This window comes from Pelophylax lessonae (genome assembly GCF_965119305.1).
Source record: "Pelophylax lessonae genome assembly, chromosome: 9".
Lineage (NCBI taxonomy): Eukaryota > Metazoa > Chordata > Amphibia > Anura > Ranidae > Pelophylax > Pelophylax lessonae.
Window position 1 is genome coordinate 264,440,303 of NC_138776.1, and position 17,331 is coordinate 264,457,633.

The 17,331-nt window shown below is 43.9% G+C and overlaps 3 protein-coding genes across 4 annotated transcripts in view; 2 read left to right on the top strand and 1 right to left on the bottom strand.

The window, feature by feature from the left end:
- LOC309562677 (uncharacterized protein) overlaps window positions 1–17,331 on the bottom strand; it is a 420,285-nt gene that overhangs the window by 299,109 nt on the left and 103,845 nt on the right. The gene's annotated exons all lie outside the window — the stretch shown is intronic.
- LOC309564435 (uncharacterized protein) overlaps window positions 1–17,331 on the top strand; it is a gene marked incomplete at its 5' end in the record, with an annotated part of 253,943 nt that overhangs the window by 228,481 nt on the left and 8,131 nt on the right. The window contains 2 exon segments of the mRNA XM_082269065.1: window positions 1,988–2,944; window positions 13,653–14,492. Coding sequence (XP_082125191.1) covers window positions 1,988–2,944; window positions 13,653–14,492 — 1,797 coding nt within the window.
- Window positions 1–17,331, top strand: part of LOC309563916 (uncharacterized protein) — a gene marked incomplete at its 3' end in the record, with an annotated part of 182,514 nt that overhangs the window by 160,231 nt on the left and 4,952 nt on the right. The gene's annotated exons all lie outside the window — the stretch shown is intronic.

The window sequence follows — 17,331 nt, forward strand, 5'->3', positions numbered from 1 at the left end:
TGTAACACCTATCCCCACCACCACTGCCACTGATGTCACCCCTATCCCCACCACCAATGTCACCCCTATCCCCACCACCACTGCCACTGATGTAACCCCTATCCCCACCACCACTGCCACTGATGTCACCCCTATCCCCACCACCAATGTCACCCCTATCCTCACCACCACTGCCACTGATGTAACCCCTATCCCCACCACTGCCACTGGTGTCATCGCAATCCCCACTGCCACTGATGTCACCACTATCCCCCCTGCCACTGATGTCATTCCGTTTCCCACTGCCACTGATGTAACCCCTATCCCCACCACCACTGCCACTGATGTAACCCCTATCCCCACCACCACTGCCACTGATGTCATCCCAATCCCCACTGCCACTGATGTCATTCCTATCCCCACCACCACTGCCACTGATGTCATCCCTATCCCACCACCATACGAAACTACATACAAATTTTGGGGGCGCCTGTGAACAAAATCCTTGATTTTACTACACGTGTAATATATGACCCTGCACACTGGAATGAGAGCAATAATTATAGGATCATTATTCATGGTAACTCTGAACTGATGACCTCTATGATCTTTAATAGCTTTGCCTATGGAAAATATAGGGTACTGAAATGTGTTGCTATTTTCGGGCATGCATAGTCTTAGGGTTTGACATGTTGGGTATTTATTTACTTGACACAAACTCATCTTTTATATTTTACCCAAAAATTGGGTAATATATTTTTAATGTACCCTAAAATTACCTGTTATCTCTTAGCCTGGGTTCACCCTAAATGCAGACTTCATCTAAATAGCAACCCGTCCATGCAAACAGATTGCGGAGTGTATGTTAGGTTAACGACACCCCGCAATCAGTTTCCAAAACGCAGTGCGATTTGCAGAATCGGATCGCATGGGTGTGCAGGCTAAATATAACTAACATAGAGAAACCGCTAGTTGTTCATCATCGTTGTTCAAATGGGCTGCTCAGCCTAAAATGCCCGGGCCTATTTTTTGTCCCAGTCCTGGCCTGGTTGTTAAGGAACGGGCCGGGAAGCCTTAACCACAGATGAGTCATCAGCTGTCAGCGGGCTTCCCCACTGACAGCTGAATGAGAAACAAAACATTGCTGAATTTTCTGGCAATAAGGGAAAAAAAAAACGGCATGGAGGTCTCCTCCCAATCCATATCAGGCCCTTTGGAGGACCCCCCACCAAAATTTAAAAAAAGTAAAAATTACCCCCCCCCCCCCCCAAATCTATACCGGACCCTTAGGTCTCCAAGAAAAAGTGTGGTCTTCAAGCGAGTAATAATTGTTTTCTTACAGATGGACGCTTTCTTCTGACTCCCTCGGAGGGAGATTCTATTTCACCTCCAGATTTCAAGGCAGAAGATGAAGACATCACACAATGTTCTCCAGGAGAAGATCCCATTACTCCAACCACAGATCACCGACCTTACCATCTGGAGGGGTCAATGAATCCTTCTAATCCCGAGGAACCTTCTGATAAACCCCATACTATGACTTCAGATGTCCATCTAAGATCAATGGATCCTTCTAATCCTGAGGAATCTTCTGATAAACCCCATACTACGACCTCAGATGTCCATCTAAGATCAATGGATCCTTCTAATCCTGAGGAATCTTCTGATAAACCCCATACTATGACTTCAGATGTCCATCTAAGATCTCACAGTGCGGATCAATCAACACATCCATCCAAGGAGTCTTCTTTATGTGACAGGGGTCACATGGGAAAACGTCCCTTGGGTGAGCGTCCTCATTCATGTTCAGAGTGCGGGAAATGTTTCAAGACAATGGGAGCTCTTCGTACACACCAGAAAATTCACACAGGCGAGCGTCCTTTTTCATGTTCAGAGTGCGGGAAATGTTTCGCTGCCAAAGGAACACTTGTTAAACACCTAATAATTCACACGGAAGAGCGTCCTTTTTCATGTTCAGAGTGTGGGAAGTGTTTCAAGACAATGGCAGCTCTTCGTACACACCAGAGAATTCACACAGGTGAGCGTCCTTTTTCATGTTCAGAGTGCGGGAAATGTTTCACTAAGAAAATGAGCCTTCATGGACACCAGGCAGTGCATACCGGTGAACGTACTCATTCATGTACAGAGTGCGGGAAATGTTTCACTCTGAAGCAAAACCTTATTAACCACCAGAGAAGTCACACCGGTGAGCGTCCTTTATCATGTTCAGAGTGCGGGAAATGCTTTCTTAGGGTTGATCGCCTTCTTTTACATCAGAGACATCACACGGGAGATCGTCCTTTTTCATGTTCGGAGTGCGGGAAATGTTTCATTGATAAAAGCACACTTCTACGACACCAGAAAATTCACACAGGCGAGCGTCCCTTTTCATGTTCAGAGTGCGGGAAATGTTTCATTGATAAAAGCACACTTCTTCAACACCAGAAAATTCACACAGGTGAGCGACCATTTTCATGTTCAGAGTGCGGGAAGTGTTTCATTGATAAAGAAACACTTGTTAGACATCTAAGAATTCACACGGGAGAGCGTCCTTTTTCATGTTCAGAGTGTGGGAAATGTTTCAAGAGAACGGGAGCTCTTCGTACACACCAGAGAATTCACACAGGTGAGCGTCCCTTTTCATGTTCAGAGTGTGGGAAATGCTTTCTTAGGGTTGATTCCCTTCTTCTACACCAGAGAATACACACAGGTGAGCGTCCTTTTTCATGTTCAGAGTGCGGGAAATGTTTCAAAGATAAAGGAACACTTCTTGGACACCAAAAAAGTCACACGGGTGAGCGTCCTCATTTATGTACAGAGTGCGGGAAGTGTTTCACTACGAAAAAAAGCCTTCGTAGACACCAGGCAGTTCATACTGGTGAGCGTCATCCTCATTCATGTTCAGAGTGCGGGAAATGTTTTTCTCTGAAGCAAGACCTTATTAAACACCAGAGAAGTCACACTGGTGAGCGTCCTTTTTCATGTTCAGTGTGCGGGAAATGTTTTACTGACAAAGGAAGACTTCGTATACACCAAAAAAGTCACACGGATGAGCGTCCTCATTTATGTACAGAGTGCGGGAAATGTTTCGCTGCCGAAGAAACACTTGTTAGACACCTAAAAATTCACACAGGTGAGAGTCCCTTTTCATGTTCAGAGTGTGGGAAATGTTTCACTACGAAGAGGAGCCTTCGTAGACACCAGGCAGCTCATATTGGTGAGCGTCCTCATTCATGTTAAGAGTGCGGGAATTGTTTTGCTCTGAAGGAAGACCTTATTAAACACCAGAGAAGTCACACTGGTGAGGGACTTTTTTTCATGTTCAGAGTGCGGAAAATGATTTCTTAGGGTTGATCACCTTCTTTTACACCAGGGACGTCACATGGGTGAGCGTCCTTTTTCATGTTCAGTGTGTGGGAAATGTTTTACTGACAAAAGAGGACATCGTATACACCAAAAAAGTAACGCTGGTGAGTGTCCTCGTTCATGTACAGAGTGCGGGAAATGTTATACTGACAGAAGGAAAACTTCTGAGACACCAGAGAATTCACATGAGTGAGCGTCCTTTTTTCATGTTCAGAATGCGGGAAGTGTTTCATTGAGAAAGGAAAATTTCTTGCATACCAGAGAATTCACACAGGTGAGCGTCCCTTTTTCCTGTTCAGAGTGCGGGAAATATTTCACTGCATAAAGCAGTCTTCTTAGACATCAAGCATTTCATACCAGTGAGCGTCCTTTTTGCATGTTCAGAGAGCGGGAAATGCTTTCCTAGGGTTCATCGCCTTCTTTTACACCAGAGAATGCACACGGGCGAGCATTATTTTCATGTTCAGAGTGCGGGAAATGTTTCACGGGGAAAGGGAGCCTGTGATTAGACAGGTGAGCCTCAACAAAAAATAGGAAAAAACACAATCCATCAGGAAGAGAGGAAGCCCCTCCCCCTAGTCCCGGCACGTATCGTATGCGGACCCCAATCTCATGGAATAAATTCATACACAAGGAGTTTTTTTACCCCCCATCCAGTGGGCTGTACCACCTACAGTAAGTTGGGGGATGGTAAAAATATTGGAACTTTCAGGGGTGGGGTTTGATAGAAAAAGGTCTACAGAGATATATATGGTCCTCCAAACAAACAAGGCTGAGTTGGCCCCACATTCACATAGATGGGTCTAACCATGGCCAGGTATGGCAATACACGGAGGAAGAAAAATGGGCAATCGTAGCTATACAAAGACAGCCGTACCAATACACGGGCAACAACCAACCAATGGTGGCAATACATAGGCAAGAACATGAAGGGGCAATGATTGGGCAAGAACACGAAGGGACAATGATTGGGCAAGAACATGAAGGGACAATGACTGGGCAAGAACATGAAGGGACAATAACTGGGCAAGAACATGAAGGGACAATGATTGGGCAAGAACATGAAGGGACAATAACTGGGCAAGAACATGAAGGGACAATGACTGGGCAAGAACATGAAGGGACAATGGCTGGGCAAGAACATGAAGGGACAATGACTGGGTAGGAACATGAAGGGACAATGGCTGGGCAGGAACATGAAGGGACAATGGCTGGGCAAGAACATGAAGGGACAATAACTGGGCAAGAACGTGAAGGGACAATGACTGGGCAAGAACATGAAGGGACAATGGCTGGGCAAGAACATGAAGGGACAATGACTGGGTAGGAACATGAAGGGACAATAACTGGGCAAGAACATGAAGGGACAATGACTGGGTAGGAACATGAAGGGACAATGGCTGGGCAAGAACATGAAGGGACAATAACTGGGCAAAAACACTAAGGGACAATAAATGGGCAAGAACACGAAGGGACAATATCTGGGCAAGAACACGAAGGGACAATATCTGGGCAAGAACACGAAAGGGACAATATCTGGGCAAGGACACGAAGGGACAATAACTGGGCAGGAACATGAAGGGACCGGAGCCCGGTCTACTATCTTTGTATTCTACAGAAAGGATAACTGTAAAAATGCATTACCCTACAGAATGCCATCAGGATTGGCCCTTCACCAGTCATCCTTTTATAGATAGCTTGTGGCTCTTTCATGTCATTATTGTCAGAATAATTGGGGGAGATTAAATAAAAAAAATAAAAAAATGAAACATGTCATATTTTGTTCTACATAGAAATATTAAGCAGTGACATCCATTTTTGTAAGGTTACTGAAAGGTTAAATCTCCTTTTAACAAAAAGTGTCTATTCAGGAGATTCTTAAACAGGTTTACCCAAACATGCTGTGTTGACCTAAGGTAATAAATAAATAGTCTGTTTAACTTTCCTTAGATAAAGTCTAGGACGCTATATATATATATATATATATATAAAGGTAATCTTATCTGTGTGGGACCATAAAACACAAGTCAGTATTTTCTGTGTTTAGACCCATTTAAAAATAAGATTTACAGATAGGATTATAATCCTATGTGTAAAAGAATATTAACAATTAAATATATATATATGAATAACATACATAGATATGTATGTAAACCTTCTATATTAAAGTTGTTTCATATTCTTGCTGAAGAAAAGTTTTAACTAATATTGATGACTCCTCACTACATGTCAAGAACGAAAGGCTTCAGTAAACCTTTGTAAATTGTAAGAAAGTATCATAGAACTTTTCTAACCTTGCCAGACTCTAGAAGGTCTGAGATTGTAAGCTCTTTGTCAATATAAGGGGCAAAGTTTATTTGAAGATAAATAATGCTGCTATATTCTGTGTACTGAAGCTAAGAGCAATACAATACTGCCATCTCTGGTGACTGACTGCTACTAATTGAAGTCTTAGGTTTAGACAGTCATTTCCAATATATATAGATATATATATTAAATAAGACCTATTAATTATATTATGGTGTTACCAGATTTAATCCTTTATTTAGATACATGGTGGATATTAAATGGACATGTATATTAGATGAGAGCATGGATAAAAAATTATGTTGTTTTTATGATAGTCTTAAATGGAGAAATCATAATTTAATTTTAATATAGCAAGAGGTGTCACCCAATGACCTCACCAGTTAATGAATAAAATAGCCCAACCAATGGGGATAATGTTCCTCCCTCTGGGTTTAAATTATGGTAATTTTAATAGTCCTTTGTTCAATACCATATAAAAAGGAGAACCCAGATGTGAGACAGGAGATTGCACAACATACATTACACATACAACGCACACGCTACTACAGCCATGCATAGACTCATCTATACATACTCCATTTTGCTCCATCATGTGTCTGAAACTTGGAAGTACGCCAAACGAAACTCCTCCCTAACTGGCCACCATCTTGAGAAGGCAGCCATCTTAAGGACTCTGGTAACGACCATTCTAAGCTAGCAGCCATTTTAAATATGGTAAATATAATTGCTGTTTATTTGATATTATTTACTATCATTTATTTCCTTCCTTAAATGTTTTACATTTCATATTTAAGGGTAACAAGATTACAGTCCCAGCCGTATTAACCATATGTAAATTTTTCTCTAAGAGCTGATTTTGCTTTTTATACATTTTTATTAATATCAGATTTAGCGCAAATTGGCGTATTAGTCTCACGTTTTGCATAGCCTATTCTCGCTTCATCTGCAGTGGAGTGACTGTCGGACTTCGCAATACGCAGACAATTGTGGTCTGATTATATAAAACATTTAAATATGGTTTCTACTATACCTGGGGAAAACGTAATCTTGCTTTATTTTTACTTTTCATTATTGAGCTACAAATCACATTTCATTTATTGTTTTAAGTTTGCATTATATGTAAAGTTATCTTTTTGTGTCATCTCAAGTCTGATCATTTATTGTGAATACGTGTCTTGTGAATAAATATTCTTATATATTCCATACTGTAGACTGTACTCACTAAGATTGGTATATGCTTTTAAAAAGAAATTAATCGATAAAAAGAATTCGTTACATATTGATTTGTGGAAATAAGTGGAGATTCTCCTACCGCACAGATCTTTGCTTATTGACATAAATAGACACTGTTATATCAGAGCAGTATAAATATTCTGACATTATAATATTTTCACTGTACTGCAGAAGGTGGTACGGTCCATGCATATCTTTCATTGTGTGTTAATCAGTTTTTCTAATCTTGTAAAATAAACATGAATGCTCCGCACATTAATAATAAATTTGTTCTGAGTCTTCTTTGTTTTTTTTGTTCAATCTGATTTTATTGAAGAACACGTAAAGGTTTAGATACAAATAATATAAACATATAGTAGGCATGAAGATGAAAATGTAGATGTTACGTATGTGATCCAAGGCCAAGGTGCTGAGAGGTCTCTCCTTGCGGCTAAGTGTGGCACACCTCTGAATTTCATCGCCCCCCCCCCTGACAATCCCTCCACTGGCCTCCATTCAGTGCCCTCCACCCCTCTCTGCCAATCCCTCCATTGGCCTCCATTCAGTGTCTTCCACCCCTCTCTGCCAATCCCTCCACTGCCCTCCATTCAGTGTCCTTCACCTCTCTATGCCAATCCGTCAACTGGGCTCTACTAAGTGTCCTCCACCCCTCTGCCAATCCCTCTACTGCTCTCCATTCAGTGCCCTCCACCCCTCTCTGCTAATCCCTCCACTGCCCTTCATTCAGTGTCCTCCGCCAATCCCTCAATTGGGCTCTACTAAGTGTCCTCCACCCCTCTCTGTCAATCTCTCCACTGGCTTTCATTCAGTGTCCTCCATCCCTCTCTGCCACTCCCTCCACTGGTTTCCATTCAGTGTCCTCCACCCCTCTCTGCCAATCCCTCCACTGCCCTTCACCCAGTGTCCTCCGCCAATCCCTCAATTGGGCTCTACGAAGTGTCCTCCACCCCTCTCTGCCAATCCCTCCACTGCTCTCCTTGCAGTGCCCTCCACCCCTCTCTGCCAATCCCTCCATTGGCCTCCATTCAGTGTCCTTCACCCCTCTTTGCCAATCCCTCCACTGGCCTCCATTCAGTGTCCTCCATCCCTCTTTGCCAATCCCTCCACTGGCTTCCACTCTGTGTCATCCACCCCTCTCTGTTAATCCCTCCACTGGATTCCATTCAATGTCCTCCGCCCCTCTATGCCAATCCCTCCAATGCCCTACATTAAGTGTCCTCCACCTCTTTCTGCCAATCCCTCTATGGGCTTCCATTCAGTGTCCTCCACCCCTCTCTGCCAATCCCTCCACTGCCCTCCATTCAGTGTCCTCCACCCCTCTCTGCCAATCCCTCCACTTCCCTCAATTTAGTGTCCTCCACCCCTCTCTGCCAATCCCTCCACTGGCCTCCATTCAGTGTCCTCCACCTCTCTCTGACAATCTCTACACTGGTATCCACTGGTTCCTCCATTCAGTGCCCTCCACACCTCTCTGTCAATCCCTCCACTGGCCTCCATTCAGTGGCCTCCATCCCTCTCTGCCAATCCCTCCACTAGATTCCATTCAATGTCCTCCACCCCTCTCTGTCAATCTCTCCATTGGCTTCCATTCAGTGTCCCCCCCCCCTCTCTGCCAGTCCCTCCACTGCCCTCCATTCAGTGTCCTCCACCCCTCTCTGCCAATCCCTCCACTGCCCTCCATTCAGTGTCTCTTACCACTCTCTTCCAATCCCTCTATTGGCCTCCATTCAGTGTCCTCCACCCCTCTATGCCAATCCCTCCACTGGGCTCTACTAAGTGTCCTCAACCCCTCTCTGCCAATCCCTCCACTGGCCTCTGATTACAAATTGCATTCAAAATACTAACCGCAACACACAAAGCCATCCACGACTCTAATACTATTCAATTGTATATTCTATTCTATTCCGTTTGTTATTCTATTTTATTCTATTCTTTGATTTTCTATTCAATTCGGTTCTGTTTTACTCTATTCTATTTTTACTTTTCCTTTATTTTCTGTTCTATTTATTCTATTCTTGTCTTTAAATTCAATTTTATTTTCAAATTTGATTCAAATTTGGTTTGAACTTTGGTTCGAATTTTGTTATTTCGGATTTTTTTTTTATATTTGTTACTATTGTAAATAATTAATACAAAAAATCTGGGCAAATTTTGATTAGGAACGGAAGGAACCGCACGTCTAATACTAGCATACGCGCTATGAAATTGTCCAAAGCATGGCAGCCAGGGGGCAGTATAGAGACAATATAACAGATACAGAATGGGGAGCCCAGAATGCTATAGACACTAGAAGACTAAATCAGTAACAAGGCAGCAGCAAAAGGGTTTAAAGAAGTGCAATGGATTGGAAAGAGCTTTCCTGCAGATGGTATTGTGGAAATATTTATACTATAATGAGGGCATAAAGGTTCCAATGAATATAGTGTGGGCAATGGAGGGAGGGCTGTTTCATCTGGAGGAAGAGGAAGCTTCATCCATTTTTATAATAATAGGAGGATGGATTATCCATGAAATAGACGAACCATACAAGAATCATGTGTGTACATTTACTGGTAAAGGAACATTATATCCGTAGTAATCGATATTGAATTAGCCAACCCTTTGCAGCTATAACAGCTTAAACTCAAGGCTGTCCACAGGGTTTAGGAGTGTGTCTATGGGAATGTTTGACCATTCTTCCAGAAGCGCATTTGTGAGGTCAGGCACTAATGTTCAAGAGAAGGCCTGGCTCGCAATCTCCCCTCTAATTCATCCCAAAGTTGAGTTGAGGTCAGTCAAGTTCCTCCACTCCAAACCCACTCATCCATGTCTTTATGGACCTTGCTTTGTGCACTGTTGCGCAGTCATATTGGAACAGGAAATGGCCATCTCCAAACTCTTCCCACAAAGTTGGGAGCATGAAATTGTCCAAAATGTCTTGGTATGCTTTCACCTTTAGAGTTCCCTTCACTGGAACTAAGGGGCCAAGCCCAACCCCTGAAAAACAACCCCCCGCCATTATCCCTGTGCCACTGAGTGATTTGGACCAGCACGGTCCATAAAGACATGGATGAGCGAGTCTGGGGTGGAGGAACTTGACTGGCCTGCACAGAGTCCTGACCTCAACCAGGTAGACCACCATTGGAATGAGTTAGAGCGGAGACTGCGAGCCAGGACTTCTTGTACAACATCAGTGCCTGACCTCACAAATGCGCTTCTGGAATACGGGTCAAATCTTCCCATAGACACACTCCTAAACCTTGTGTACAGCCTTCCCTGAAGACTTGAAGCTGTTATAGCTGCAAAGGGTGGGCCAACTCAATGTTGAACCCTACGGACTAAGACTGGGATGCCATTAAATTTCATGTGTGTGTAAAGGCTGGCGTCCCAATACTTTTGGTAATATAGTGTGTATGAAATAAATGAGTCCTCTGTATACTAGTCATCAAATGAAAACATTGTAAAAAAATAAACAAGTTTTTATATAATTATTTTTCTGTATAATCTGTGTGTGTAATTATCGATGTAACCTGATAGAAGTATCGTTCACGAGGCAAGGGACGGAACATAACGTGGACTTCAGTATTTATATTCCTCACAAGGTGGCGATCTCACTTATTGTCGGTGGAACGCAACGACAGGAAGTGATGTCACGTGCAGACAGGAAGTGATGTCAGGTAGAGATAGGAAGTGATGTAAGAGTGCATATACAGGAAGGCCTGGGTGAAAGGTGAGTCAGGAAGTAGCGAGGAGACATTGGTGGGACTGGCAGTAGAGGAGGTAATAGGATCTTATTTTACATTTACACCCAGTAACCCTCGGTAAACGGAATAGGGGGGCACTCTTTATGTTTGGAGGAAAAGAGATTTAACCTCCACATACGGAAAGGTTTCTTAACAATAAGAGCTGTTGAAATACGGAATGGACTCCCTCAAGAACTGGTACTGGGCAGCTCGGTAGATTGTTTTAAATAGTATTTGTGTAGCGTCCTCTAGTGTTCTACTAGTGCGAGTGAGTGCAGGGAAACGTATGTTTTGTCTTTGCTTAAACCTGTAAATCTTATTTGGGTCATGGGTTTACTTTAGGTCAAGGCAGGATAACTGATGCCTTGACCTAAAGTAAACCCTCTGTAAAGGTCCCTGGTGCCTCCCGGTGGTTCTGGAAAGTTGAAGAACGTTCTGGAAACTGGAGGGCGGAGGCTAGGAGAGGTTGTTATGCATACTCTGGGGAGCTTGGTCAATTCCTGGGTGATGGGCCTGGCAGGGTTGTTGAACCAGCCCTTAATTATGGATGGGTCATGCTGGCAAGGAAGTCTGGTGGGAGATGGAGTGCTGAGGGGACTGTTGGTGGCCCTTGAGGCAAACCTTCTGGTCTTTCGGGGGGTATTGACATGTATAGGTTTTATATTTTATATGTAACATTTACAGGATATTACCATTTTAGGTTTGTAGGTGATAACATGCTTGAGGTGATTGTTGCCGTATTATGGACCTTGAAGAAGAGGACACACCCTGAAAGCTTGCCCTGAAAAATTGTATGTTAGTGCAAATAAAAAAAGTATGAGGGACCGTACTCAATTGTTTCTGTAGGTAATAACATCAGAGATTGTTGATTCAGGGAATATCCAAACGCTTTTGGAAAAGGAGAGGATTTTTTTCCCCAGTTAGCTAAATTTGTACCATGATTTATAGAGGTTTTTAATTTCCAACTGTGGGTATTGGATTATGCATATGGAGATTTTCTATTCATTTATTTTTTTTCTATTGGTCAAACAAGTCTTTTGAAGCTTTTTTCAAGTCATTTATCCAACTTGAGGAGTGGGAGTCTTCAGAAGGACACAAGGATCTCTACAAGGACGTCATGATGGAGAATCAGCCGCCCCTCACATCACCGGGTAAGAGGAGACTTTATTGTAATGGAGAGAGCAGTACGGAGGATCCACCTAGATCCCCCATCATCTGATAAACACATAGAAACAATGTATTCAGTCAGTGTGTGTGTTTCCTACAGATGGATCCAGTAATGGGAACCCACCAGAGAGATGTCCCCGTCCTCTGTATTCCCGGGATTCCACACAGGAAGATCACACCATCCCTCACCATCATCAGGTAGATGAAGCTGAGCATGTAGACCTAAAAAATCATTCCAGGCTTTGACAGGACATTCATCTACATCATTCCTTTTAATAAGTATATTTTGTCATCTTTGGGGTTTAGAGTGAAGAACGGAAAGCCATCAAAGTTGAAGTTAAAGAGGAAGAAGAAGAAGAGAGATTGGTGAGTGGAGATCGGCAGTCTATGGAGGAGACAGGTCCTCTATTCTCCGGAAAAATAACTTGAAAATAGTTCTACGAGAGGACATTCTTCTATGTAATTTCTTGTTCCTTTTCTATTATCTTGGTGTTTAGGGTGAGGAGCTGAAAGACATCAAAGTTGAGGTTAATGAAGAAGAGACGTTGGTGAGTGGTGATCAGCAGTCTATGGAGGAGAGAGGTCCTCTGTATTCTCGGGATTCCACCCAGGAAGATCTCACCTATAAAGAGAATGATCAGGTAGATGGGACTGGGGAAAATAAACTTGAAAATAGTTCTACGAGAGGACATTCTTCTATGTCATTTCTTATTCCTTTCCTATTATCTTGGGGTTTAGAGGGAGGAGCTGAAAGACTTCAAAGTTGAGGTTAAAGAGGAAGAAGAAGAGAGGTTGGTGAGTGGAGATCAGCCGTCTATGGAGGAGGGGGAGATGATTATGGAAAGTAAACCGGAGGAATCTTCTCTACATATGGACACAAGTAAGTAATAAACAGGGAAACTGTTCACATTTTTATTTAATTGTATGAGTATAGAATATGTAGTTACATTGTTAGGTTGAGACAATTTCCCAACTTCTTCATCTCTAGCAGGGATGGGCGATCGGTTCGGGCCAAGCATGAGTTCAGCCCCGAACATCACCCGTTCGGGTATTCACCCCAGCTTTCCGTGCGCTCAGCGGGATGTTTCCCCGCCAAGCGCACAGTGAATAGGTTATTAAGGAACGGGCCGGGAAGCCTTAACAACAGATGAGTCATCAGCTGTCAGCGGGCTTCCCCACTGACAGCTGAATGAGAAACAAAACATTGCTGAATTTGCCGGCAATAAGAAAACAAAAACGGCATGGAGGTCTCCTCCCAATCCATATCAGGCCCTTTGGGTCTGGTATGGATTTTAAGGAGAACCCCATGCCAAAATACCCCCCCTCGAATCTATACCAGACCCTTAGGTCTACAAAGTGCCAGAAAAAGTGTGGTCTTCAAGCGAGTAATAATTTGTTTTCTTACAGATGGACGCTTTCTTCTGAATCCCTCGGAGGGAGATTCTATTTCACCTCCAGATTTCAAGGCAGAAGATGATGACATCACACAATGTTCTCCAGGAGAAGATCCCATTACTCCAACCACAGATCACCGACCTTACCATCTGGAGGGGTCAATGGATCCTTCTAATCCTGAGGAATCTCCTGATAAACCCCATACTATGACTTCAGATGTCCATCTAAGATCTCACAGTGCGGATCAATCAACACATCCATCCAAAGAGTCTTCTTTATGTGACAGGGGTCACATGGGAAAACGTCCCTTGAATGAGCGTCCTCATTCATGTTCAGAGTGCGGGAAATGTTTTGCTGCCAAAGGAACACTTGTTAGACACCTAAGAATTCACACGGGAGAGCGTCCTTTTGCATGTTCAGAGTGTGGGAAGTGTTTCAAGAGAATGGGAATTCTTCGTACACACCAGAGAATTCACACAGGTGAACGTCCCTTTTCATGTTCAGAGTGTGGGAAATGTTTCATTGATAAAGGAAAACTTCATGGACACCAGAAAAGTCACACAGGTGAGCGTCCCTTTTCATGTTTAGAGTGCGGGAAATGTTTCACTACAAAAAAGAGCCTTTGTAGACACCAGGCAGCTCATACCGGTGAGCGTCCTCATTCATGTTCAGAGTGCGGGAAATGCTTCGCTCTGAAGGAAGACCTTATTAAACACCAGAGAAGTCACACCGGTGAGCGACCTTTTTCATGTTCAGAGTGCGGTAAATGCTTTCTTAGGGTTGATCACCTTCTTCTACACCAGAGACGTCACACGGGTGAGCGTCCTTTTTCTTGTTCAGAGTGCGGAAAATGTTTCGCTGAGAACAGAGGACTTCTTATACACCAGAGAATACACACAGGCGAGCGTCCTTTTTCTTGTTCGGTGTGCGGGAAATGTTTTACTGACAAAAGAGGACTTCGTATACACCAGAAAAGTCACATGGATGACCGTCCCCATTCATGTACAGAGTGCGGGAAATGTTTTACTGACAAAGGAAGACTTCGTATACACCAAAGGAGTCACACAGATGAACGTCCTCATTCATGTACAGAGTGCGGGAAGTGTTTCACTGATAAGGGAAAACTTATAAGACACCAGAGAATTCACATGAGTGAGCGTCCTTTTTCATGTTCGGAGTGCGGGAAGTGTTTCATTGAGAAAGGAAAACTTCTTGCACACCAGAGAATTCACACGGGTGAGCGTCCCTTTTCCTGTTCAGAGTGCGGGAAATATTTCACTGCGAAAAGGAGTCTTCTTAGACACCAAGCAATTCATACCGGTGAGCGTCCTTTTTCATGTTCTGTGTGCGGGAAATGCTTTCCTAGGGTTGATCACCTTCTTTTACACCAGAGAATACACACAGGGGAGCGTCCTTTTTCGTGTTCAGTGTGCGGGAAATGTTTTACTGACAAAGGAGGACTACGTATCCACCAAAGAAGTCATATGGATGAGCGTTCTCATTCATGTTCAGAGTGCGGGAAGTGTTTCACGGATAAAGGAAAACTTATTAGACACCAGAGAATTCACACGGGCGAGCGTCCTTTTTCATGTTCAGAGTGTGGGAAATGTTTCACTGCGAAAGGAAGCCTTCTTAGACACCAGACAATTCATACCAGTGAGCGTCCTTTTTCGTGTTTATAGTGCGGGAAATGTTTCACTGTGAAAGGAAGCCTTCTTAGACACCAAGCATTTCATACCATTGAGCGTCCTTTTTCATGTTCAGAGTGCGGGAAATGCTTTCCTAGGGTTGATCACCTCCTTTTACACCAGATAATACACATAGGGGTGTGTCCTTTTTCACGTTCAGTGTGCGGGAAATGTCTCACTGTGGGAGGGAGCCTGTGATTAGACCGGTGACCCGGGGAAACGCCTCCCCATTTTCCAGGCCGCTACTGGCCAGGAAACCAGCCAATCAGAGCGATCTGTGTGTGATTGGCGGCATGGGAGCCTGGAGGAGAGATTTGGGGTCTAATAGATTCCAGATCTCTCCATAAAGAGGACCAGTCACCGCCCACCGCTGTCACACCAGATGGTGTTCATTTCTTATCATAGCAATAAAGTTATTACAAAAAATAAAAGAAAGAAACCGCGTAAAAAAAAGTTTTAGAAAAAATAAAAAATTAAAATTAAAAAAAAAAAATACATAGGCAAGAACATGAAGGGACATTGACTGGGCAAGAACATGAAGGGACAATGACTGGGCAAGGACACGAAGGGACAATGATTGGGCAAGAACGTGAAGGGACAATGACTGGGCAAGAACGTGAAGGGACAATCACTGGGCAAGAACGTGAAGGGACAATGTCTGGGCAAGAACGTGAAGGGACAATGATTGGGCAAGAACGTGAAGGGACAATGACTGGGCAAGAACGTGAAGGGACAATCACTGGGCAAGAACGTGAAGGGACAATGATTGGGCAAGAACGTGAAGGGACAATCACTGGGCAAGAACGTGAAGCAACAATGATTGGGCAAGAACGTGAAGGGACAATGACTGGGCAAGAACGTGAAGGGACAATGTCTGGGCAAGAACGTAAAGGGACAGTGTCTGGGCAAGAACGTGAAGGGACAATCACTGGGCAAGAACATGAAGGGACAATCACTGGGCAAGAACATGAAGGGACAATCACTGGGCAGAAACATGAAGGGACAATGACTGGGCAAGAACGTGGAGGGACAATGACTGGGCAAGAAAATGAAGGGACAATGACTGGACAAGAACATGAAGGGACAATAACTGGGGAAGAACATGAAGGGACCGGAGCCCGGTCTAATATCTTCTACAGAAAGGATAACTGTAAAAATGCATTACCCTACAGAATGCCATCAGGATTGGCCCTTCACCAGTCATCCTTTTATAGATAGCTTGTGGCTCTTTCACGTCATTATAATATTTTCACTGTACTGCAGAAGGTGGTATGGTCCATGCATATCTTTCATTGTGTGTTAATCAGTTTTTCTAATCTTGTAAAATAAACATGAATGCTCCGCACATTAATAATAATTTGTTCTGAGTCTTCTTTGTTTAATCTGATTTTATTGAAGAACACGTAAAGGTTTAGATACAAATAATATAAACATATAGTAGGCATGAAGATGAAAATGTGATCCGAGGCCATAAGGTAAGGGGGGCGCAGTTTTTGCATCCTTGCCCTGGGCGCTGGCTGACCTTGTCCCGGCACTGTGGTGGACACCTGGAGTGTGCTGGAGAAGGCAGGATACACAACAAGGCAGATGTCTCTCGGGAGCTCCAGAGGAACTTGTCAGTGGTAAAGTCCAGGCTGAGGATCAAACACAGGTAGTCTTTCCGGGGATGAGTCAGGTAGCGAAAACAGGAACTTAGCTGAGGTCACAACAGGGAAGCAGGCAGGAGAAAATAGCAAAGTCCATAATGTGAGCCGAGGGTCATACACAGGAAGGCTGACAGCTAGTATAGAGAAGTCCTTGAGGCAAGCCGGGGACATACACAGGTGATCACACAGGAGCAAAGTTGGTGAAGCAAGCCAGAGGGTCAATGCCAGGAGGAGGAGATCAAACTGGTGAGGAAGAAGTCGGGTCACAACAGGGAAATCCAAAAGAAGTTTGCAGAAGCTCAGAAACACGGGTAGGCTGATGGCAATCCATCAATCTGATGTATCCCAATGTGCCTAAGAAGCTTCGGCTTGAAGGGGTTGTACCGGGTGATGTACCGGGCTGGAGCGGGTGAGGAATACAAAGACAAGAGTGTCTTTCCTACAGTCAAGCATGTTGGTGGGGGTGTCATGGTCTGGGGCTGCATGAGTGCTGCCGGCACTGGGGAGCTACAGTTCATTGAGGGAACCATGAATGCCAACATGTACTGTGAAATACTGAAGCAGAGCATGATCCCCTCCCTTCAGAGACTGGGCTGCAGGGCAATATTCCAACATAACGACCCCAAACACCTCCAAGTCGACCACTGCCTTGCTAAAGAAGCTGAGGGTAAAGGTGATGGATTGGCCAAGCATGTCTCCAGACCTAAACCCTATTGAGCATCTGTGGGGCATCCTCAAATGGAAGGTGGAGGAGCGCAAGGTCTCTAACATCCACCAGCTCTGTGATGTCATCATGGAGGAGTGGAAGAGGACTCCAGTGGCAAC